The 26,545-nt window shown below is 46.8% G+C and overlaps 1 protein-coding gene across 1 annotated transcript in view; it reads left to right on the forward strand.

Annotated features, from left to right (window-relative positions):
- Positions 1–26,545, forward strand: part of LOC134889702 (telomerase protein component 1-like) — a 101,884-nt gene that overhangs the window by 18,598 nt on the left and 56,741 nt on the right. The window contains exons 3-4 of the mRNA XM_063913396.1: positions 19,676–19,860; positions 21,053–21,377. Of these exons, the coding sequence (XP_063769466.1) occupies positions 19,676–19,860; positions 21,053–21,377 (510 nt within the window). The remainder of the gene's footprint in view (positions 1–19,675; positions 19,861–21,052; positions 21,378–26,545) is intronic.

The raw sequence follows: 26,545 nt of genomic DNA on the forward strand, positions 1-26,545 counted from the left end.
TCACTAACATATTGATCGATCCAGGAAGCGAGGTGAAGTCTCCCTGTATCCCACTCTCCTGAGCCGGGTGATACAGCACTAAGTCTCTATCTACCTTTTGGGTACGAATAGTTGGATAAGTGCCTGATGCATATGAGTCTATAAACTATTACTGCTGTTTCTTTCGCTGTGTGACTGAATACGTTTAAACTCCTATATAAGGTAATGCGGTTATATGTTTCTCCTACATACCTAAAATGTATCGGTAGTTGATTATGTGCTCATATTGCTTATTATACTAAAGTATAACCTGTGACTGATTGCTAGTGTGATTGCTGACTTTACTAATAATTCTGTCAGTCTTCTGTGTATTCCGATCCTCAATGCGGGTGCAAAGCAGGGAGGGATTGGATTGTATGTCACTTTAACAAAATTTAAAGTGATTGCAGTCACAAATTGTGTAGTAACACTGTAGAGGTGTGTGATTTATTTATCATGTCTAAGAGAGGCAAGGGTGAGGAGGATACTCTCTCCACAGTAACACCAACACTTGTTTCATGTTTCTCTTGTAAAGCTGGGTTAACCTCTCAGGATCTGGTTCAAAATGAATTATGTGCAAATTGTTTTAGCTTTCACCAAAGCCTCTTAAATAATCCGAGGCAGGCACAGGTTCACATAGAACCCCCATGGGCTACTTTTGCACAGACATTATCCAGTATAGCTGAGCGGATAATGCCAGCTCCTATACCAGGGATAGGTTTACCCTATTAACCCTTACATGCAACATTTCACCTGGAGTTTATTACATCCAGCACAGGAATTGGCAGCCTCTCAACAAAAGCAGGCTGAAAGGCCAGGGGTAAGTAAATCACATAGACATGAAACAACATCTTCACAGTCTACACATGTTTCAGATGAGGACTCGTCGGAGGATGAGGACTCGTCGCACTCCGGGTCTGCATACAGAGACGAGGAGGAAGGCATTAGCTCAGTGGACATACCTGAGCTAATTAGTGCTATGAAAGCCATTCTATCCTTAGAGGATGCAGCAGAGCCTTTGTTAAAATCTAAGGCACCTGTGTTTTCTCTAACGTCCTAAGTGGATGCTGGGACTCCGTAAGGACCATGGGGAATAGCGGCTCCGCAGGAGACAGGGCACAAAATAAAAGCTTGAGATATCAGGTGGTGTGCACTGGCTCCTCCCCCTATGACCCTCCTCCAAGCCAGTTAGATTTTTGTGCCCGGCCGAGAAGGGTGCAAACTAGGTAGCTCTCCAGAGCTGCTTAGAATAAAAGTTTAGTTAGGTTTTTTTTATTTTCAGTGAGTCCTGCTGGCAACAGGCTCACTGCATCGTGGGACTAAGGGGAGAAGAAGCGAACTCACCTGAGTGCAGAGTGGATTGGGCTTCTTAGGCTACTGGACGTTAGCTCCAGAGGGACGATCACAGGTTCAGCCTGGATGGGTCACCGGAGCCGCGCCGCCGTCCCCCTTACAGAGCCAGAAGAGACGAAGGTCCGGTGAAAGCGGCGGCAGAAGACATCCTGTCTTCAAGACTAAGGTAGCGCACAGCACCGCAGCTGTGCGCCATTGCTCTCAGCACACTTCACACTCCGGTCACTGAGGGTGCAGGGCGCTGGGGGGGAGCGCCCTGAGACGCAATATAACACACATATACCTTAGCTGGCAAAAGGAATACATCACATATAGCTCCAGGGCTATATGGATGTATTTTTTCCCCTGCCATTTTACACAAAAAAGCGGGAGTTAAGGACGTCGTGAAGGGGCGGGGCCTATCTCCTCAGCACACTGGCGCCATTATTCCCTCACAGCTCCGCTGGAAGGACGGCTCCCTGATTCTCCCCTGCAGTAGTGCATCTGATTCAGGGTAAAAAAGAGAAGGGGGGGCATTTTGGCAGCAAATAACTAGATTAACAGCAGCTATAAGGGATTAACACTTATATAAGGTTATCCCTGTATATATATAGCGCTGGGTGTGTGCTGGCAGACTCTCCCTCTGTCTCTCCAAAGGGCTAAGTAGGGTCCTGTCCTCTATCAGAGCATTCCCGGTGTGTGTGCTGTGTGTCGGTACGCGTGTGTCGACATGTATGAGGAGGAAAATGAGGTGGAGGCGGAGCAGTTGCCTGTGTTAGTGATGTCACCCCCTAGGGAGTCGACACCTGACTGGATGATTGTGTTTAAGCAATTAAGTGATAATGTCAGCAATTTACAAAAAACTGTTGACGACATGAGAAAGCCGGCAAATCAATTAGTGCCTGTTCAGGCGTCTCAGACACCCTCAGGGGCCCTAAAACGGCCGCTACCTCAGTGGGTCGACACGGATCCAGATACAGATACTGAATCTAGTGTCGACGGTGACGAGACAAACGTAATGTCCAGTAGGGCCACACGTTACATGATCACGGCAATGAAAGAGGCATTGAACCTTTCTGACACTACAAATACCTCAAAGGCGGGTATTATGTGGGGTGTGAAAAAACTGCCAATAGTTTTTCCTGAGTCTGAGGAAATAAATGAGGTGTGTGATAAAGCGTGGGTTTCCCCCGATAAAAAACAGCTAATTTCTAATAAGTTATTAGCACTATACCCTTTCCCGCCAGAGGTTAGGGCACGGTGGGAAACACCCCCTAGGGTAGATAAGGCGCTCACACGTTTATCTAAACAAGTAGCGTTACCGTCCCCTGATACGGCCACCCTCAAAGAACCAGCTGATAGGAGGCTGGAAAATATCCTGAAAAGTATATACACACATACTGGTGTTATACTGCGACCAGCAATCGCATCAGCCTGGATGTGCAGTGCTGGAGTCGCATGGGCGGATTCCCTGACTGAGAATATTGATACCCTGGATAGGGACAATATTCTGTTAACTATAGAACATTTAAAGGATGCATTGCTATATATGCGTGATGCGCAGAGGGATATTTGTACCCTGGCATCAAGAGTAAGCGCAATGTCCATCTCTGCCAGAAGAGCATTATGGACCAGACAGTGGTCAGGGGACGCAGATTCCAAACGGCACATGGAAGTATTGCCGTATAAGGGGGAGGAGTTATTTGGGGCTGGTCTAACAGACCTGGTGGCCACGGCAACGGCTGGAAAATTCACCTTTTTACCCCAGGTTACTTCACATCAACAGAAAAAGACACAGTCTTTTCAAACTCAGTCCTTTCGTTCCCATAAGTACAAGCGAGCAAAAGGTCACTCTTTTCTGCCCAAGGGCAGAGGAAGAGGAAAAAGGCAGCACCATGCAGCCGCTTCCCAGGAGCAGAAGCCCTCCCCTGCTTCTGCCAAGTCTTCAGCATGACGCTGGGGCTTTACAAGCAGACTCAGACAAAACCAAAGTCTCCCTCCGACAGGGAGGCAGTTCTGGAAGCCATTCACAAGCTGTACTCCCAGCAGGTGATAATCAAGGTACCCCTCTTACAACAGGGGAAGGGGTATTATTCCACACTATTTGTGGTACCGAAGCCGGACGGCTCGGTGAGACCAATATTAAATCTAAAATCTTTGAACACTTACATAAAAAGGTTCAAATTCAAGATGGAGTCACTCAGAGCGGTGATAGCGAACCTGGAAGAGGGGGACTATATGGTGTCGCTGGACATCAAGGATGCGTATCTCCACGTCCCAATATATCCTTCTCACCAAGGGTACCTCAGGTTTGTAGTACAAAACTGTCATTATCAGTTTCAGACACTGCCGTTTGGATTGTCCACGGCGCCTCGGGTCTTTACCAAGGTAATGGCCGAAATGATGATTCTTCTACGAAGAAAAGGCATCTTAATTATCCCTTACTTGGACGATCTCCTGATAAGGGCAAGAACCAAGGAACAGTTAGAAGTCGGAGTGGCACTATCTCAGGTAGTGCTAAGTCAGCACGGATGGATTCTAAATATTCCAAAATCGCAGCTGATTCCAACGACACGTCTACTGTTCTTAGGAATGATTCTGGACACTGTCCAGAAGAAGGTGTTTCTCCCGGAGGAGAAGGCCAGGGAGTTATCCGAGCTAGTCAGGAACCTCCTAAAACCAGGACAGGTCTCAGTGCATCAGTGCACAAGGGTCCTGGGAAAAATGGTGGCTTCTTACGAAGCGATTCCATTCGGAAGATTCCATGCAAGAACTTTTCAGTGGGATCTACTGGGAAAATGGTCCGGATCGCATCTTCAGATGCATCAACGGATAACCCTGTCGCCAAGGACAAGGGTGTCTCTCCTGTGGTGGCTTCAGAGGGCTCATCTACTAGAGGGCCGCAGATTTGGCATTCAGGATTGGATCCTGGTAACCACGGATGCCAGCCTGAGAGGCTGGGGAGCAGTCACACAGGGAAGGAATTTCCAGGGCTTGTGGTCAAGCATGGAAACATCTCTTCATATAAACATTCTAGAACTAAGGGCCATTTACGATGCCTTAATTCAAGCAAAACCTCTGCTTCAGGGTCAGGCGGTGTTGATCCAGTCGGACAACATCACGTCAGTCGCCCACATAAACAGACAGGGCGGCACGAGAAGCAGGAGGGCAATGGCAGAAACTGCAAGGATTCTTCGCTGGGCGGAAAATCATGTGATAGCACTGTCAGCAGTGTTCATTCCGGGAGTGGACAACTGGGAAGCAGACTTCCTCAGCAGACACGACCTTCACCCGGGAGAGGGGGGACTTCACCCAGAAGTCTTCCACCAAATTGTAAACCGTTGGGAAAGACCAAAGGTGGACATGATGGCGTCACGTCTAAACAAAAAACTGGACAGATATTGCGCCAGGTCAAGGGACCCTCAGGCAATAGCAGTGGACGCTCTGGTAACGCCGTGGGTGTACCAGTCAGTGTATGTATTCCCTCCTCTGCCCCTCATACCGAAAGTATTGAGAATCATAAGAAGGAGAGGAGTAAGAACTATACTCGTGGTTCCGGATTGGCCAAGAAGGTCTTGGTACCCGGAACTTCAAGAGATGCTCACGGACGAACCGTGGCCTCTACCTCTAAGACAGGACCTGCTACTGCAGGGGCCTTGTCTGTTCCAAGACTTACCGCGGCTGCGTTTGACGGCATGGCGGTTGAACGCCGGATCCTGAAGGACAAGGGCATTCCAGAAGAAGTCATCCCTACTCTGGTAAAAGCCAGAAAGGAAGTAACCGCAAAACATTATCACCGCATTTGGCGTAAATATGTTGCGTGGTGTGAGGCCAAGAAGGCCCCTACACAGGAATTTCAACTGGGTCGTTTCTTGCATTTCCTGCAAACAGGACTGTCTATGGGCCTAAAATTAGGGTCCATTATGGTTCAAATTTCGGCCCTGTCGATATTCTTCCAGAAAGAACTGGCTTCAGTACCTGAAGTTCAGACATTTGTGAAAGGGGTGCTGCACATACAGCCTCCTTTTGTGCCTCCAGTGGCACCTTGGGATCTCAATGTTGTGTTGAGATTTCTAAAATCACACTGGTTTGAACCATTGTCTACGGTAGATTTAAAATATCTCACGTGGAAGGTGTCGATGCTGTTGGCCTTGGCTTCAGCTAGGCGTGTGTCAGAATTGGCGGCTTTATCATGTAAAAGCCCTTACCTAAATTTTCATTCTGACAGGGCGGAATTGAGGACGAGTCCTCAATTTCTACCTAAGGTGGTTTCTGCATTTCACATGAACCAACCTATTGTGGTACCTGCGGCTACTAGGGACTTAGAGGACTCTAAGTTGCTGGACGTTGTCAGGGCCTTGAAAATATATGTTTCCAGGACGGCTGGAGTCAGGAAAACTGACTCGCTGTTTATCCTGTATGCACCCAACAAGCTGGGTGCTCCTGCTTCAAAGCAGACGATTGCTCGTTGGATTTGTAGTACAATTCAGCTTGCACATTCCGTGGCAGGATTGCCACAGCCAAAATCAGTAAAAGCCCATTCCACAAGGAAAGTGGGCTCATCTTGGGCGGCTGCCCGAGGGGTCTCGGCTTTACAACTTTGCCGAGCAGCTACTTGGTCAGGGGCAAACACGTTTGCTAAATTCTACAAATTTGATACCCTGGCTGAGGAGGACCTGGAGTTCTCTCATTCGGTGCTGCAGAGTCATCCGCACTCTCCCGCCCGTTTGGGAGCTTTGGTATAATCCCCATGGTCCTTACGGAGTCCCAGCATCCACTTAGGACGTTAGAGAAAATAAGATTTTACTTACCGATAAATCTATTTCTCGTAGTCCGTAGTGGATGCTGGGCGCCCATCCCTAGTGCGGATTGTCTGCAATACTTGTATATAGTTATTGTTACAAAAAATTCGGGTTATTATTGTTGAGCCATCTTTTCAGAGGCTCCTTTAAAATTATCATACTGTTAACTGGGTTCAGATCACGAGTTGTACGGTGTGATTGGTGTGGCTGGTATGAGTCTTACCCGGGATTCAATATCCTTCCTTATTATGTACGCTCGTCCGGGCACAGTATCCTAACTGGCTTGGAGGAGGGTCATAGGGGGAGGAGCCAGTGCACACCACCTGATATCTCAAGCTTTTATTTTGTGCCCTGTCTCCTGCGGAGCCGCTATTCCCCATGGTCCTTACGGAGTCCCAGCATCCACTACGGACTACGAGAAATAGATTTATCGGTAAGTAAAATCTTATTTAAACGTCCCAAAACAGTTAAGACTGAGTTTCCTGGGTCAGATCAGCTGACAGAAATTATGCAAGAGGCCTGGGTTACGCCCAGTAAGAAGTTTAGGATTCCAAAGAAATGGAATTCCTATTATCCTTTTCCGGCTGGGGACTGTTTAAAAAGGTAGGTGGCTCCCAAAGTAGATACGCATGTCATTCGATTGTTGCGAAAATCTACATTAAATCTGCCTTCAACTTCATTAAATGATGTCACGGATAGGAAAATAGATGGTTTTCTAAAAAAAAAAAACATTTTCTCTTTGTCTGGGGCAATCATAAGACCAGCCATGGCTTCAGCCTGGATGGCAAACGCAGTGGCAGCCAGGGTATCTAGAGAGCAAAAATCCCATATTGCATAGATCAAACAGGTGGCTATTTTTATGGAAAAAGCAACTTTGGATATGGGTACAATTGCCTCTCAGGCCTCAGCAGTAGCAGCTCGCAGAGCGATTTGGCTACGTACATGGAAAGCTGACTCAGAATCTAAGAAGGTTCTGGGGTCTTTGCCTTTAACTGGATCTATTCTTTTTGGTAAGAATTAAACAGTATTTTGGAGTGAGAAGCAGATTCCAAGAAAGTAAAGTTTCCTTCCACACATAAATCCAAGCCTAGATTTCCAGCTTTTTGGCCCTTTCGGACTCAAGGAAAAGCAATAGGAAAGGGTTATGGCAAACAGTCTCAATCTTACAAGTCTGGTAAGACTAAAAAGCACTGGGCTACCAAAGGACTGGCTTCCAAATCAGAAGATAAGCCATCAGTCTGATGGTGCGGGCCTCCACCTAGGGGACCCAGGGTGGGAGGCTGACTTCAGTTTGCACAGATCTGGCAGCAATCTACCATAGATGCCTGGATGCAAGAAGCGATATCTCATGGTTATGCGTTTGCTTTCAAGAAACACCCTCCTCAAAGTTCTTTTTGTACCAGCCAGTCTTCAGTGGAAACGAAGGCCAGGGCTTTGCAAGAGGCAGTTCAGAAGTTGCTTCAGTCAGGAGTCATAATTCCAGTTCCTCCTGCACAATCAGGATAAGGTTTTTATTCCAACCTGTTTCTAGTCCAGAAGCCAAATGTGTAGTTCCGGCCCATACTCAATCTCAAAGTGCTGAACAAGTACATTTGGGTGCCTAGGTTTCATATTGAGACTTTATATTCCATTATTTTGGCAATGGAGCTGGAGGATTTTACGGTATCCCTGGATATCCAGGATGCTTACCTACATGTTCCTATAGCACTGTCCCATCAGCGCTATCTCATGTTTGCTATCCTCTAGCATCATTTTCAGTTTTAGGCTCTACCATTTGGACTGGCCACAGCTCCCAGAGTATTCACCAAAATGATGGTGGTATTGGCATCTTATCTCCATCAGCAAGGGATAAGGATTGTTCTATACCTCGACGAAATAGTAATCCTGGCACAGTCTCAGGAATTGCTTCAGTGTCATCTGCAACAGACGGTAGCTTGTTTACAGAGACACTTTTGGCTCATAAATTGGGCAAAGTCGTCCCTGGATTCAGGTCTTCAGAGAGTAATTCTACCTCTGAACAAAATATCCAAAATTCAGTCGAAGATTCAGGAGCTGCTACACAGTCAAAGGGTAGCTATTCACGCCGTAATGCTTGTGATGGGGTTAATGGTGTTGACATTCGACATGGTGGAGTATGCTCATTTCCATTCAAGGCCTCTGCAACGTCTGATCCTTTCCAAATGGGATGGTTTTCATCAAACAATAAAAACGCAGACTATGGTCCTTCCTCTGGAAGTAAGGAGGTCAGTAACCTGGTGGCTACAGACATCCCATCAGGACAAAGGGAGACCCTTTTGGATATCAGATTGGGAAATTCTGACAACGGATGCCAGTCTCCAGGGCTGGGGAGCAGTGTCAGGAAGGAGCTGCTTCCTGGGGGCAGTGTACCAAGGAATAAAGTTGCCTGCCAATAAATATATTGGAACTTCGGGCCATATATATGGCACTTATTCAGACAAAGGACATCCTTCAGGGGAAACCAGTCCAAATCTGCTCGGACAATGCAACGGTAGTATCGTATCTCAACCATCAGGGAGGAACTCGCAGCCAGAATGCAATGAAGGAGGTAAGTCGCACGTTAAAGTGGGCAGTACTTCATCATCCAGCCTTGTCCGCAGTGTTCATTCCAGGAGTTCTAAACTGGGAAGCGGTTTTTCTAAGTCGACACGCCATTCATGCAAACGAATGGGCTTTACACCCAGAGGTCTTCCAAATTCTGGTAGACAAATGGGGGTTACCGGAGATACAAAGGATCCCAGAGCGATCTTTGTGGATGCCCTGTCGATGAGATGGGACTTTCATCTGTCTTATGTGTTTCCTCCAATCGCCCTGTTACCCAGGGTAATGCGAGAGGTAAAACAAGTAAAGGGCGCTGTGATACTAATAGCTCCAGCTTTGCCCAGAATACATTGATACACAGATCTGCAGAGGATGTCGATGGATGCTCCATTCCTACTCCCTCAATGTTCAGATCGGGTGGTCTTCAGTATGCCGAATGTCGGGATCCCGGCGCACAGTATACCGGCGCCGGGATCCCGACACCTGGCATACCGACAGCTATTCTCCCTCGTGGGGGTCCACGACCCCCCTGGAGGGAGAATAAATAGCGTAGCGCGCCACCGTGCCCGCAAGGGGCTCCTTTGCGCTCGCCACACTGTCTGTATGCCGGCGGTCAGCCTCCCGGCGCCAGTATGCTGGTCGCCGGGAGCCCGGCCGCCGGCATACCATACCACACCCTTCAGATCTACTGTCTCAGGGTCCTTGCTATCACAAGCACCTGGATCGACTGTCTTTGACGGCATGGCTCTTGAGACTTCCATCCTGAGAGCAAGAGGATTCTCACAACAGATAATTCAAATCATAGGCGCCGATTCCGTGGGTACTCCCGAGCACTCACAGAACCAACCGCTTCCCCAGTAGTTACCGCTAGCCACCGCCCGCAGCCCCCACAATGAATTGAGACGCGCTGGGGGCTGCGGAAGCGCTTCCGTACAGTGCAGTGTGAAAAACCCCACCAAAAATGGCTGCCGCCAAGTTGGAGACAGACGCTAGAGGTCACATTTGACCTCTAGCACCTCTCTCCCCGGCGGCGGGCATTTTAAAGTATTATTTTACACTGCAGTATACAGAAGCGCTTCCGCAGCCCCCAGCACTTCTCAATCCACTGCTGGGGCTGCGGAGGCTAGCAGTATATTTAGGAGACCCCTGGCAACGCAAAGGAGACCCCTGGCAACGCGCAGGAGACCCCTGGCAACGCGCATGAAACCCCTGGCAACGCGAAGGAGACCCCTAGCAATGCAAATGAGACCCCTGACAATGCGCATACAATCCCTGGCAATGCGCAGGAGACCCCTGCGAGCATGGAACCCAGAGCATTAAACCCCTGACAGTATTCATGAAACCCTTGTCAACGAGCACGAGACCCCTGACAACAGGCAGGTAATTTAAAAGTTATTAGAAGCCTTACTGTGTGGCATCATTTGTAAGGAGCATTATTGTGTGTGGGGCATAAAATGGTGTCAGGGTCATAACTGTGTGTGGCATAATATGTAATTGATGTTACAGTGGGTGGCATAACACATAATGGGCATTACAGTGTGTGGCATATATCGTAATGGGCATTACGGTGTGTGGCATAATGTGTAATAGGCATTATGTTGCATAATGTGTAATGGGCATTAGTCACTGCTGCGGTCGCCCGTTCATTCCCGCTGCCGCCTCCTGCCGAGCACCCACCAGCAAAAACATAAATCGGCACCTATGATTCAAACAATGCTCAGAGCAAGGAAACCTTCCTCAGCTCGCATTTGTCACCGAATATGGCAAGCCTATATTCAATGGTGCAGTGACCGGAAATTTGACCGTAGGTTCTTCAGAGTTTCCAGAGTCTTAGCATTCTTTCAGGCAGGAATGGACAAAGGTCTACAGGTGGCTTCCTTGAGAGTGCAAGTGTCAGCATTGGCTGTATGGTTCCAAAAGAAAATTACTAACCTACAGGATGCGGGCACTTTTTTCCAGGGAATGCTGCACATTCACCCTCCTTTTGTTCATCCTACATTACCTTGGGATTTAACGTTAGTCCTAAAGGCTTTTCAAGTTGCCCCATTTGAACCATTAAAACAAGTGGATCTTAAATGGTTGACAACTAAAGTTCTCTTTCTACTGGCTATTGCTTCAGCTAGAAGAGTTTTAGATTCAGGGGCTTTGTTATGTCACCCTCCTTTTCTGATATTTTTATCCAGATAGAGTGGTTCTCAGAACCAAATCTGGGTATCTTCCTAAGGTGGTGTCTAATTTCCACCTTAACAAAGAAATTGTAGTCCCGGCCTTCCAGGGGCCGGACCTTTCTGCGGGAGATGCATCATTGGACGTAGTCTGTGCCTTAAGGATCTACATGGCTCGTACCAGTGCCATCAGAAAAATAGATACTAACTTTGTTCTTTACGGATTTCACAAGAGAGGATTGCCTGCTGATAAGCAGACACTGGCGAGGTGGCTTCAGATGACGATTTCAGAAGCATATTCTCAAGCTGATCTCCCTGTTCCGGCTAATGTCTCTGCTCACTCTACTTGTAAGGTAGGTCCATCATGGGCAGCACAACGTGGTGTTTCAGCAAAACAGATATGTAAGGCAGCCACATGGTCTTCCATTAACACATTCATTAGACATTATGACTTTGATACCTTTGCCTCTTAGTACGCTGAATTCGGGCGAAGGATTCTCCTGTCCAATCAGGAGCGTCCTCGCCACTAAATTGCTTTGGGACATCCCAATGTTATCCTGTGGATAACCTGTGGACCCTGACGGAGAAATAATCGTTATGGTAGACTTACCGTTGATAATGCTATTTCTCCTAAGTCCACAGGATCCACAGGGATCCCACACTGATGCACTTGATTTGAGGAGCCTTTCACTCACAAACCAAATCCTTCTTGTACGGAAGGGTGTGCATGTGTGTTCTTATCGCCTGATTAGGGCTCTCTACGATGCTCCTTTGCCTGAGCCAGGAGGCCCGTTGCATGCTGGGAGGACGAAAGCTTTGATTGTTTGGTGCTAATCCGCTGTCGCTACCTCATATCCCAATGTTGTCCTGTGAACTTAGTAGAAATAGCGTTATCAACGGTAAGTCTACCGTAACGATTATTTAATCATGCACAGATGGGGGTTAATCTATTTTGCTGGTTCAGTAATTATCCCCCCTGTTTACCTAGACTGAAATCCTCATAACATGGCCTGTTGGGGGGTACTTGAAGGTTGAGGTTGAGAACCACTGCCACAAATATAACTAAACAAGGAAACGTTATGATCACCTACTTTAGCTCAAACATATACAAATGAAACAGTTTCACAGTGAACCATTTAACCAAATTAGTAATCTCCTGCCTCCTAAAAAAAAAACTATTGTACAACTCCATGGAGTGATCCACAGAAAATCTTTTTTAAATAAATTATATGGGTTATCAATCTTGTCATAAAAAAATGTATGTTTTGATGCACAAAAATACAAATATCTACCACTGCTTCAGCACATGACTCCAATATACCTGATGCAATGTTATGACACTGGAAGGGGGGAGGAGCTACCACTTAGAGCCGGGAGAAAGCAAGAAGATATTACTCCTCACTGCAAGATACAGTACAAAACATTACGCAATCTACAGATGGATAATGATATGGAGAATAGAAAAGGAAAACCCACCTTTCCATTATTCTCTGAATTGCTTTCCCCATCCTGGTGTATGGGCTTTGATTGGGAGACCACTGGATAAATGAGATTTCTCTATGGTAACCCACTTTTTAAATAGATCGAAACAGTGAAAATCCCTGTTATCACAGTAAGTGAATGACCTACCTTTAGTATGGCTCCAGTGGCTCTCCGCACTAGCACCAATAGCAGCTCTGTGGGGGGAAAAATTTCTTCTCATGGCAACTGGAATGGTAATTGGTGGAACACAGAAGCATCACAGAGCCTGCAGATCAGAGGGTTCTCAGTATCGTATGTGTACTATTTAGCTAAGCTATACAATGATATAGTAATCGAAAAGGTGAAACCAAAAAGGACATTATTGATGGAAGAATTAACAAATGGTTTCAATTACCTTTATTATTTATGTACAAGGTAAAATAATGATGCCCAATAATAGTAATAGTCTGATTCTTATAGGCCCTACACACATGCCGATTTGTTTGAAAGATATGAACTATCTCGTTCATAAATGAACGAGAAGTCGTTCATATCTGTCAGTGTGGAGGCTCCAGCGATGAACGATGCGTGGCCCCGTGCTCGTTCATCGCTGGTCCCCCGTCGGCTGTACATGCAGGCCAATATGGACGATCTAGTCCATATTTGCCTGCAGTTCTATGGAGCCGTGTGACGGGGGGAGTGAAGAAACTTCACTCCCCCCCGTCACTGCCCCCCCCCCCCCCTTTGCCGGGTCATCTGTCGGCCGTATCCGCCGTCGGGCAACTCGGCGGCGGATCGGCATGTCTGTAGGGCCCTATAGTGGTGTACTCAGTAATGAAATGCGAAGTAGGTTACAGTAACCCAACACCACACATTTTCCTGCACCGCTGTGGGCTGAGAGAAATGAGATGTGGTGGTTATGAGATGCCAAAGGGATGGTGGGCAGCACTTCTCTGCTCTTTTAGAAAGTTTGATACATTTCCCCATTAATGAAATAGGACATCACCTGATATTTGTGTTTTCTGTTTCCTATTTGCTCTGGGAGTCTTTAAGTCACACAATAGAGATTCGGTAGCTAGATTCTCGTGCCATTCTGAAGGGATGTAATCAATATCCCGACACTCACCATCCCAGCGGTCAGAATCCCGATAAAGAGTATTAGGGTTAGTCTATGGGACGGTTAGGATTAGGCAGTTGAAGGGGTTGATCAGGGATAGGCTGCAGGAGAAGTGGAATAGAATATGCATCAAAAGCCATCAGGATTCTGCTGCTGGGATTCTAACCATCTGGATGATAAGTGCCGGGATATCGCACCCAACACCTTATGAAGATGTCTCCTGTGAGATTACTGAACTCATGCTTAGTTGACCCCTGATAAAGATAGTGTTCACTTTTGGATTACCTCCCATATAACAAATACAGTAATAGGCTCTTTCTCTTCCCAACCCATGCTAATGCCTGACAGCGTGAGATAGATGCAGCTCGCAGCTCATGGGGTCCTAAACTAAGGCCCTAGAAAATAAAGTGTCCTTTTAATTTCTCTTACGTCCTAGAGGATGCTGGGGACTCCAAAAGGACCATGGGGTATAGACGGGATCCGCAGGAGCTTGGGCACACTAAAAAAAGACTTAAGACTGGGTGTGAACTGGCTCCTCCCTCTATGCCCCTCCTCCAGACCTCAGTTAGACTTTGTGCCCAGGAGTGACTGGATGCACACTAGGGGAGCTCTCCTGAGTTTCCCTAGAAAATACTTTTTGATAGTTTTTTTATTTTCAGGGTGACCTGCTGGCTACAGGCTCCCTGCAGCGTGGGAGTGAGGGAAGAGAAGCAGGACCTACTTCTGTGAGTTTCAAGGCTCTACTTCTCGGCTACTGGACACCATTAGCTCCAGAGGGTTCGATCACTTGGTGCGCCTAGCTGCTTGTTCCCGGAGCCACGCCGTCACCCCCTCACAGAAGCCAGAAGACAGAAGTCGGGTAAGTATGAGAAGAACAGAAGACTTCAGTGACAGAAGGTACAGCACAGCGGTCACGCTGTGCTCCATGCTCCCACACACATCACCAACGGTATACACTGGGTGCAGGGCGCTGGGGGGGGGGCGCCCTGGGCAGCATGTAACTGAAGTTTTTTGGGGCGGCATAATGATTGTGGGTGCCTCGGCACCGAACACAGACCCCCGCCGACATATTTTTTACAGGTTTGAATGTGGCGGCCCGGAGCGCGCCGGGAAGGGGGCGGAGCTTCGTCCGCAGCTCACCGGCGCCATTTTCTCTGCACCACGCGGCTGACAGATTGAGACGCTGCGGGGACCTCCACGCTTCCAAACTTTTCCAAGTAAAAGGGGGGCTTTTTACTGAGGGGGGCCGCAGTGTTTGGTGCTTATTAGTGTAGGCAGCGCTGGGTACATATATAGTGTTTGCGATATATGGGCGCTGGGGTGTGAGCTGGCATACTCCCTCTGTGTCCTCTATCTGGGCTTTCTTGTAGGCCTGTCACCTAACAGGGACGTTCTGGGTGTTGTGGTGTGTCGGTACTGTGTGTCGACATGTCTGAGGCGGAAGCTTATTCACCGGAGGAGGTTATTGGGGGAGTGGATGCAGGGCTAGAATTAGGAATGTCGACGCAGCCGACACCAGATTTACTAGCATTACTCAGTACGTTAAACTCGAGTGTAACTTCATTATCAAAGAGGTTAGATAAGTCTGAGGAGCAGACCCAGGTGTGGAAAAGGTCCATGGAAGAGGCTTTGTCTCAGGTTCAAACCCCATCTGGGTCCCAAAAGCGGACGTTTAATCAGGTGAGGGATACGGATACCGACACGGACTCTGATTCTGACGTCGATTTCACTGAGGTAGCGTTACATCCACGTTTAGTTAAGAGTATTCAGTACATGATTGTGGCTATAAAAGATGTTTTACACATTTCTGATGAACCTGCGGTACAGGAAACTAGGATTTGCTTGTTCAAGGGAAAAAAACCTGAGGTAAAATTTCCCCCCTCTCATGAAATGAATACTCTTTGTGAAAAGGCTTGGGAGTCGCCGGATAAGAAATGGCAGATCCCCAAGAGAATTTACATGGCGTATCCTTTCCCCTCTGATGACAGGGAAAAATGGGAGGCATCTCCAACTGTTGACAAAGCTTTATCCCGTTTGTCTAAGAAGGTGGCGCTTCCGTCTCTGAAGTCCATTTTCGCTAATTCGGGTGCATTGCTCAGACCCGCTGTGGCGTCGGTATGGGTGAGTAGTGCCATTGCTAAATGGGCTGAGAATTTAGCTAATGATATAGATACTCTGGATAGAGATAATGTCCTTCTAACTCTTGGTTATATTAAGGACGCTGCAGATTACATAAAAGATGCGGCGAGGGACGTCTGTCTCTTGGGTTCAAGAACCAATGCCATGTCGATATCAGCCAGGAGGGCCCTGTGGATCCATCAATGGAACGCTGATGCCGACTCCAAGAAGGCTATGGAAGCGCTACCCTTCAAAGGTACTGTCTTGTTCGGGGACGGCTTGGCTGACCTGGTCTCGACCGCGACTGTGGGTAAGTCCTCTTTTCTTCCTTATGTTCCCACACAACAGAAAAAGGCACCACATCAACAGATGCAGTCCTTTCGTCACAATAAATACAGGCGTGGAAAAGGCTCATCCTTCCTCGCTTCAAAAGGTAGAGGGAGGGGAAGGAAACCTTCTGCAGGTTCAGGCGCCCAGGACCAAAAGTCCTCCCTTGCTACTACCAAGGCCACCGCATGACGCTGGGGCTTCCCTGGGGGAGTCCGAACCGGTGGGGGGCCGTCTACGAAGTTTGTCAGGTCTGGATTCAATCAGGCCTGGATCCCTGGGTACTAGAGATCGTGTCTCAGGGATACAAACTGGAGTTTCAGGAGATGCCCCCTCACCGGTTCTTCATTTCGGCATTACCAGTAGGTCTTCCGGACAGGGAGGTAGTGCTAGCAGCGATTCAAAAACTGTGTCTACAGAGGGTCATTATTCCCGTTCCCTCGTCTCAGCGGGGGGAGGGGTTCTACTCGAGCCTCTTTGTGGTGCCGAAGCCGGACGGTTCGGTCAGACCAATTCTAAATTTAAAATCCCTCAATCCATACTTGAAAGTTTTCAAGTTCAAGATGGAATCCCTTCGAGCTGTGATCTCCAGCCTAGAAGGGGGGGATTTTATGGCGTCAGTCGACATAAAGGATGCCTACTTACATGTTCCGATATATCCTCCACATCAGGTTTTCCTCAGGTTTGAGATACAGGATTCTCATTACCAATTTCAGACGTTGCCGTTTGGGCTTTCCACGGCTCTGAGGATTTTCACCAAGGTCATGGCGGAAATGATGGTGCTGCTTCGCAAACAAGGGGTTTCAATTATCCCGTACTTGGACGATTTCCTGATAAAGGCCAGGTCCAAGGAACGATTGCTGAGAAGTGTGGAGTTGTCTCTATCGGTCCTGCGACAACACGGATGGGTTCTCAATTTGCCGAAATCCCAGTTGAGTCCGACCACTCGGCTTACGTTTCTGGGCATGATTCTGGACACGGAGTTACAGAAGGTATTCCTTCCTGAAGAAAAGGCTTTGGAATTGCAGGCGATGGTCAGAGAACTTCTGAAGCCGTCGAGTGTGTCGATACATCATTGTACTCAGGTTCTGGGGAAGATGGTGGCGGCGTACGAAGCCATTCCTTACGGCAGATTTCACGCCCGCGTGTTTTAGTGGGACTTGCTGAGCAAATGGTCAGGGTCTCATCTACACATTCACCGGAAGATAAGTTTATCTCCCAGAGCCAGAATTTCTCTCCTGTGGTGGCTACAAGTGAATCACCTCCTGGGGGGACGCCGATTCGGTATCCAGGAGTGGGTACTTCTGACAACAGATGCAAGTCTCCGGGGCTGGGGCGCAGTCACCCAAGGAAGAAATTTCCAGGGAATATGGTCGCCACAGGAAGCCTGTCTCCACATAAATGTTCTAGAGTTAAGAGCCATCTACAACGGCCTGCTCCAAGCACGAAGTCTTCTTCAGGGTCGACCGGTCCTGGTACAGTCAGACAACATCACAGTGGTGGCCCATGTAAACCGGCAAGGCGGAACAAGGAGCAGAGCGGCAATGGCGGAGGCAACAAAGATACTTCGCTGGGCGGAACAACACGTCAGCGCACAGTCAGCAGTTTTCCTACCGGGGGTGGACAACTGGGAAGCGGATTTCCTCAGCAGACACGACCTTCATCCGGGAGAGTGGGCTCTGCACCAAGAGGTTTTTGCAGATGTGACAGGACGCTGGGGAATTCCGATGATAGACATGATGACGTCTCGGCTCAACAAGAAGCTCCCGAGGTATTGTTCCAGGACAAGGGACCCACAGGCCACAGCGGTGGACGCCCTGGTGTCTCCGTGGGTTTTCCGGTCGGTGTATGTGTTCCCTCCTCTTCCTCTCATTCCAAAGGTGCTGGGGATCATTCGTCGAGCAAGGGTTCAGGCGGTTCTCGTCGTTCCAGACTGGCCAAGAAGGGCCTGGTACCCGGATCTTCAGGACTTGCTGGTGGAAGATCCTTGGCCGCTTCCTCTAAGGGAGGATCTGTTGTTACAGGGTCCATGCGTGTTCCCGGACTTACCGCGGCTGCGTTTGACAGCATGGAGGTTGAGCGCCAGATCTTAGCTCGTAAGGGTATTCCCAGGGAGGTCATTCCAACTCTCATTAAGGCTAGGAAAGAGATTACGGCGAAACATTATCACCGTATTTGGAGGAAATACGTTTCCTGGTGTGAGGTTAAAAAGGCCCCTGCGGAGGATATTCACTCGGGCCGTTTCCTTCACTTTTTACAGGCGGGTGTAGATGCAGGCCTGAAATTGGGTTCCATCAAAGTGCAAATTTCGGCTTTGTCTATTTTCTTTCAAAAAGAGTTAGCTACCCTTCCAGAGGTTCAGACTTTTGTGAAGGGTGTAATGCATATCAATCCACCGTTTGTACCGCCTGTAGCGCCGTGGGACCTTGAGGTCGTCTTGCGGTTCCTCATGTCTTCCTGGTTTGAACCTTTGCGGAAGGTTGAATTCAAATTTCTCACTTGGAAGGTGGTTATGCTTTTGGCGCTGGCATCTGCCAGGCGAGTATCGGAATTGGCAGCTTTATCTCATAAAGAGTCCGTACTTGATTTTTCATGCGGATAGGGCGGAATTAAGGACTCGTCAACAATTTCTACCAAAGGTGGTTTCGTCATTTCACATTAACCAGCCTATTGTGGTTCCGGTAGCTTCGGAAGAAGTGGCGATTCCAAAATCTCTGGATGTTGTAAGAGCGTTAAAGGTTTACGTTTCTAGAACAGCTGTTACTAGGAAAACTGAAGCGTTGTTTGTTTTGTATGCGGCCAACAAGGTTGGTCATCCCGCGTCAAAACAGACTATTGCACGCTGGATTTGTAGTACGATCCAACAGGCTCATTCTTCGGTGGGGTTACCGGTGCCGAAGGTGGTTAAAGCCCATTCTACCAGGAAGGTGGGCTCATCTTGGACGGCTGCCCAAAGTGTTTCGGCACTACAGCTTTGCCGAGCGGCTACTTGGTCGGGTTCGAACACTTTTGCTAAATTCTATATAAGTTCGATACCCTAGCCGATGAGGACCTGGCGTTTGCTCAGTCGGTGCTGCAGAGTCGTCCGCACTCTCCCGCCCGTTCTGGAGCTTTGGTATAATCCCCATGGTCCTTTTGGAGTCCCCAGCATCCTCTAGGACGTAAGAGAAAATAGGATTTTGGTACTCACCGTTAAATCCTTTTCTCCTAGTCCGTAGAGGATGCTGGGCGCCCGTCCCAGTGCGGACTATTACTTGCATTATGTGAATTTTCTTACTGGTTAAGTTGGTTATACACGATTTGTGTGTTGGTTTGTTACAGCTGGTTGCTGGAGCTTTATACATACTGTTATCTGGTTTTTGGTGTTATTCCGGTTGTACGGTATGTCTATGGTGTGGGCTGGTATTTTGGTAGCCCTTAGTTAAGACAAAAATCTTTCCTTATAGTGTCTGTCTCTCCTGGGCACAGTTCCTATAACTGAGGTCTGGAGGAGGGGCATAGAGGGAGGAGCCAGTTCACACCCAGTCTTAAGTCTTTTTTTAGTGTGCCCAAGCTCCTGCGGATCCCGTCTATACCCCATGGTCCTTTTGGAGTCCCCAGAATACTCTACGGACTAGGAGAAAAGGATTTAACGGTGAGTACCAAAATCCTATTTTTCAACATACACTCTCTGTAATTAATGATCTTGTCACTATGGGACATTATGAAACGGTTGAGAAATAATGCTAACATATAATTCCTATGGTACATGGTTACAGAATTGCTCTCTACTGCAGGTGTTTCCAGAGCTCAGAGAGTGGTGTGAGGCCCGCAGTATGTGTCTAGTTGAGTGTGACTTAAGATGGGGGATACCTGAGGATACGCCTTCAGGCAAGATTTTTGCCACCTGTTTGGGTGAACTAGATCAATGCTACCAGGACACATTTGGAATGCCCTTTATGGTGGTTCTTCTAGGTGACCGGTAAATATTTGTCGTTCTCTCTCTCTCTCTCTTTCTAGATATATATATATATATATATATATATATATATATTATAATATATAGATAAAACCTTCAACTAAAACACAGATGTCTTTTTAGAAATATGAGATGATTTTGGAATTATTTTCTTATTACTTAGCATTCCATGCTTTGCCAGGCTGCTGGTAGCCTTGGTCTTGAAGAATGTTTCATGTTTCGCATGCATGGCAAACCTGAAAACATTATTCTGAAAATCTACATTTTGTAAAGAAAGTGACTACTTAGCAAAGTGTGATGTATATAAATGTATGTTGTTACAATTACATTTTATACTAGTTTAACCTAATGTTTCTTGATTTGTCAGCATCACAGGTTCCTTTAAGAATCTAAACTGAAGCTTACATAGTCCAACATTGAAGCAGCAGGGGGCTAGTACAGACTAATAAAATTAGCACTGTAGAGTAGCATGGATGGAAGAGGGGCCGATTATAGAGAGCAATGTTAATTAATTTGTCTTATTTTCTTGGGATGCGACACTGACCGTAGATATCCGGGAGGTAAGTATCGGGGTTGGGGGGGAGGGGGTATTAGGCACTAGAGGGGTATAGGGTCAGCCGAAGCCCCCCCCCTCCCCCGCACCCCAAACTGCCGAGTCTTAGCCCAGGTGGGTTAGGGGAGGGGTAAAATAATTACCTCATCCCGTATTCTGATTGTTGGGATAACGGTGTCGGTCATGTGACTGCCGGCCTCCTGTATCACACCCATTTCCTTTAAATGTTTTTTTTGTTTGTTTTTTTTTTTTCCCTTGACCTATGCAATTCATCTATTTTATCCAGTAACAGCAAAGAAGGGACATTGAACAGAAGGCATTAGCATGTGGAGTATACCATCACAAATTTAGGGTGTTTTCATTCACAGTGCCAAGGGTAGAAATCATTATAAATTTAGTCCTGGTTAAGCTGCCCATCCCGTAGAGCTATCCAGTTGCCAAATTGTCCAAATCCAATTGTTCTGGTGATCAACCACAATCTAGTGTGATAGTCTAGCAGTCATTTGCACCGATCAAAATCAAAAGATCATGATTGGTCTTTGACTGTCCAAGTGAGCCGTAATTACAGTAGGCGTGGTGATCATGTTGTACAGCCGGTGACAGTATCTACAGTACGGGATGCATTTCTTTCCTGTCTCCCAGTGCTGGCTGGATACCAGATATAGCGGAGGTGCCTCAGGAGATTGTTGAAGTTTATGACTGGATCAATGGCATGTCTGTAACAGGAACAGAGATCCTGCATGGTGCATACAGAAACTGTAATCCCAATGCTGCCTTTTGCCTGCGAGATTCATCCTTTGTGCCGCAGCTGCCACTCCAAGATCTTCATCGATATCAAGACAAAGGTTGTAAGGCATTATTTATGCAGTCACTCAAGGAGCAAGTGTGTCACCGCTTTCCTGAAGAGCAAATTAAACACTATGAGTGCCAGGTACTTGGCACGGATTGCACAACTGGATTAGAGAAGGTAAGCAACACACTCTTTATGCTTTCATTCTACAGTCCATTATTTCTGGATTTTAGCCAGGATGCTAGAAAAAAACTTACAATGTGCACAGTGTTTGTTGCCAATGGCCAGAAAGAGAAACTATCCAGGAACATTTTTTACCAAAAACCCATATGAATTCATATAGGCCTATTCAGGTTTGTTAGCAAACCAAAAAAGTTAGCAGGTGGGCAAAACCATGGGGGTAATTCTGAGTTGATCGCAGCAGGAACTTTGTTAGCAGTTGGGCAAAACCATGTGCACTGCAGGGGAGGCAGATATAACATGTGCAGAGAGAGTTAGATTTGGGTGGGGTGTGTTCAATCTGCAATCTAAATTGCAGTGTAAAAATAAAGCAGCCAGTATTTACCCAGCACAGAAACAAAATCACCCACCCAAATCTAACTCTCTCTGCACATGTTATATCTGCCACTCCTGCAATGCACATTACCCCCCATGTGCACTGCAGGTGTAGCATATATAACATTTGCAGAGAGAGTTAGTTGTGGGTGGGTTATATTGTTTCTGTGCAGGGTAAATACTGGATGCTTTATTTTTACACTGCAATTTAGATTTCAGTTTGAACACACCTCACCCAAATCTTACTTTCTCTGCCCAACCTGCACTGCACATGGTTTTGCCCAATTGCTTACTTTTTTGGTTTCCTAGCAGACCTGAATAACCCTCTTTGTTAGAAATCCAGAATTCCAAAATGGCAGCTCACTCCTTTCTTGCGTGGGTGTGTCAAGGCCTGTGGACAGCAGTACAGTTCTCTAATAACACAACTAGAAAGTCTCTTCAATATATTAATGCTAAAGGTAAATGTTACAGTAATTCATTGGCCACTGTGGCTTAGATCTTCTGCAGGCCCAGCCCTATACTAAAAGTATAGCAAGTTCTCTCTCTGAATAAGATTGGGACAACAGGAAAATAGAGTTTTCGCTACTTTGCAATGCTCTAGGATCTCTTTGATCATATTGTTACTAGACAGGACTTGCCTACTTTTCCCAACAGTTATATTGCATCTGCCAGATTGATTTTTCTTAGTAATTATTTTACTTGTGCTTCATCTCTGCTCCAGCTATTGCTCCAGCTGTCTATTGGCTCAAAGCTCTCCATGATACAGCACCAACCTACATGTGTTCTTTAGCTACCTCTGAAATTATGCTCCGTGTTCTTCCCACACCACCCAACACACTTTCCTCACAGACTTGTCCCATCCTAAACTTACAGTGGGTGAACTATCAAGTTTCACATTTAATATATGGGGTAATGTTAAATATTGTAGAACATTAAAATTTACAAAAGCTTTACCCCTGACAGGAATGCGGTGTTTACATCTACATGGTTTTATTGGTTAGGATGTAATGCCGCCTTAGTTCGGTGGCCATGCGGGATGCCAGCTGAGTTCGGACGTTTTTTTAAAGGGGTCGTCACTTACAAGACATGTTTTTGTCTTGTAAGTGATTACCGTGTTAAGCAAACGTCCCAGTTCGGCCTGCATCCCGCACGGTCACCGAACTCGGGCACATTACACCCCGTCATATATGTCAGACGTGATACTCTTCCCAACTTCTACCTACTCCTTCTGTTTTACCCCTAGTCTTCTTTTGTCTCATCTTTCACCTCTTCTTGTGAAGTGTCATGCTCATTAAATGTTTATTTTTGTTATGTGGGTTCTGATGCTTTATGTTTGTTATTTCCCACTGTCCCTATTTATATACATGTGAAACCGTACCATTAATTCTTATTGATTTTGTTCTTGTCTTTTGTGCTATTTATTCTGGCACCTAATAAAACCATATTGTAAAAAAAAAAAAGCTAATCTTAAATAGTTTTATGTATATTTAGTGGGGTTGTATGTAACCAATGGGAGAATTTCGCCTATAAAAAGGGTTTCTCATAATAGTCTCTGAAACGTGGTCTCTTAAGCATATCTATATACTGGTATTAGGTTGAAGACCTTCTACAAACACCCTGATAATAACTCCTGAATGCTCCCTTCAGTGCTTCAGAACAGCAGGATTGTTTCAAAGGGACACTTAATTCACATACTGTAGTTTTCATTGACACTGTACTCAGATATAGGTGGTCATTCCGAGTTGTTCGCTCGCAAGCTGCTTTTAGCAGCATTGCACACGCTAAGCCGCCGCCTACTGGGAGTGAATCTTAGCTTAGCAAAATTGCGAACGAAAGATTCTCAAAATTGCGAATAGAAATTTCTTTGCAGTTTCTGAGTAGCTCGGGACTTACTCTGCCACTGCGATCAGTTCAGTCAGTTTCGTTCCTGGTTTGACGTCACAAACACACCCAGCGCACGCCCAGACACTCCTCCATTTCTCCAGCCACTCCCGCGTTTTTCCCAGAAATGGTAGCGTTTTTTCACACACTCCCATAAAACGGACAATTTCCGCCCAGAAACACCCACTTCCTGTCAATCACATTACGATCACCATAACGAAGAAAAAACCTCGTAATGCCGTGAGTAAAATACCAAACTTCTTAGCAAATTTACTTGGCGCAGTCGCAGTGTGAACATTGCGCATGCGCAATTAGCGGAAAATCGCTGCGATGCGAAGAAAATTACCGAGCGAACAACTCTGAATGACCACCATACTGTATGCAAAAGTAATTTTCCTTCCTACCCTCTCCCCACTTCATCTGAACGGGATACGGTTGTTAGGTCGACACAGCTTAGGTCGACAGTCACTAGGTTGACCACTGAAGGTCAACATGCATTAGGTTGACATTGTCAATAGGTCGACATGGTCATTAGGTCGACATGTACTAGTTCGACAGGTCGAAATGTCAACATGAGTTTTTCACTTTTTTTGGGGGGGGGGGATTTTTCCACACTTGACGATCCACTTGGACTACGATTGGAATGGTAACCTGTGCAGAGCGTAGAGGTAGCGGAGCGAGGCACCTTGCCCGAAGTGCGAGCCATGCGAGGGGACACGGGGCACTAATTGGGGTTCACCGTCACTTTACGAAGAAAACTACACCAAAAAAAGTCCAAAAACTCATGTCGACCTTTTCACATATCGACCTAGTACATGTCGACCTAATGCCCATGTCAACATTCAGTGGTTGACCCAATGACTGTCGACCTAAGTTGAGTCGACCCAACGACCCGTACCCATCTGAACTTCCATCTAGCTTCTGGGATAGGATGCAGACTATTGGATAGCCATGTAAAGCCAGAAAGGTTATGGATTGACTTTTTTTACTGTTATTTTCTATGTATGCATTTAGGCTTAACGTTCTTGAGATTATATACCTGCTTTGAGGTTAGGCTGCTGAATAAATTGTGCATACCAACTGGACCTTAAAGCACTCTCAAGTGTCCTATACCCTGCAGTGCTCTCTTCTCTACATGCTAGATAATAAGCATAAGACTATAGTGCAGGTGTACACTCCACAATACCAAGAACTGCTAGTTAGAATAATTATAATAATTTGAGGTTCTTGGTATACTTTTTGGGCAAAAAATACTAGCGAATTCAAACTTAGTGACATGGACCCACCAGAGACGAGGTCACCTAGACGCTGGTTGGTGGGCTAGTATTTTTCTGGCCAAAAGTACTGTATACCAAGAACCTCAAATTTGCTATATGCTAGATTGCAGAGTTTATTATAATTATTCTGACTAGCAGTTCTTGGTATTGTGGAATGTGCACTGGCACTATATTCACTTTATTTGTGGACCTACATGTCCCAGCATGGTAGCACCTCCTACTATATGTGTAATTTGGGTGTGCAGTCCAAGATCCACCTCCTCCATATAAATAATAAGCATACATGGTCCGTAGAAGAGAGTTGCTGACTTGGAAATTACACTTGATAGTGTTTCTAACCCTTGAAATTAGACACCTGCATTGAGCACACATAGTATGGAAGCACATTCAAATCTCATTGCGCTTACTGTTCAACACCTGGACCTCACCCTTAAAGCAGGTCTTCATCTAAAGGGTTGCAGAGATTATCAGGAGCACTTTCCAATGCATCATGATTGCCATTTATGAACCCATGTTAGTTAGTAATTTACATCAAAAATAATTAATGAATTACAACATGTACATCAATGAAATGCATAAATAGAATTTCTCTGACGTCCTAGTGGATGCTGGGGACTCCGTAAGAACCATGGGGAATAGACGGGCTCCGCAGGAGACTGGGCACACTATAAGAAAGATTTGGTACTACCTGGTGTGCACTGGCTCCTCCCTCTATGCCCCTCCTCCAGACCTCAGTTAGATTTCTGTGCCCGGCCGAGCTGGATGCACACTAGGGGCTCTCCTGAGCTCCTAGAAAGAAAGTATATGTTAGGTTTTTTATTTTACAGTGAGACCTGCTGGCAACAGGCTCACTGCAACGAGGGACTAAGGGGAGAAGAAGCGAACCTACCTGCTTGCAGCTAGCTTGGGCTTCTTAGGCTACTGGACACCATTAGCTCCAGAGGGATCGACCGCAGGACCCGTCCTTGGTGTTCGTTCCCGGAGCCGCGCCGCCGTCCCCCTTACAGAGCCAGAAGCAAGAAGATGGTCCGGAAAATCGGCGGCAGAAGACTTCAGTCTTCACCAAGGTAGCGCACAGCACTGCAGCTGTGCGCCATTGCTCCTCATACACACTTCACACTCCGGTCACTGAGGGTGCAGGGCGCTGGGGGGGGGGGGGGGGGCGCCCTGAGCAGCAATAAAATCACCTTGGCTGGCAAAATAACCACAATATATAGCCCCAGAGGCTATATATGTGGTAATTACCCCTGCCAGAATACAGAAAAAAGCGGGAGAAAAGTCAGCCGAAAAAGGGGCGGAGCCATCTCCCTCAGCACACTGGCGCCATTTCTCCCTCACAGTTCCGCTGGAAGGAAGCTCCCTGACTCTCCCCTGCAGTCTACACTACAGAAAAGGGTAAAAAAGAGAGGGGGGGGGGGGCACAAATTTGAGGCGCAGTAAATATTATAGCAGCTATAGGGGACATAATTCAGTTAGTCCCTGCATTATATAGCGCTCTGGTGTGTGCTGGCATACTCTCTCTCTGTCTCCCCAAAGGGCTTTTGTGGGGTCCTGTCTCCTTTAAGAGCATTCCCTGTGTGTGTGTGTGTGTGTGTGTGTGTGTGTGTGTGTGGTGTGTCGGTACGGCTGTGT

The sequence above is a fragment of the Pseudophryne corroboree genome, chromosome 1, assembly GCF_028390025.1.
Source record: "Pseudophryne corroboree isolate aPseCor3 chromosome 1, aPseCor3.hap2, whole genome shotgun sequence".
In the NCBI taxonomy this organism is placed as follows: Eukaryota; Metazoa; Chordata; class Amphibia; order Anura; family Myobatrachidae; genus Pseudophryne; species Pseudophryne corroboree.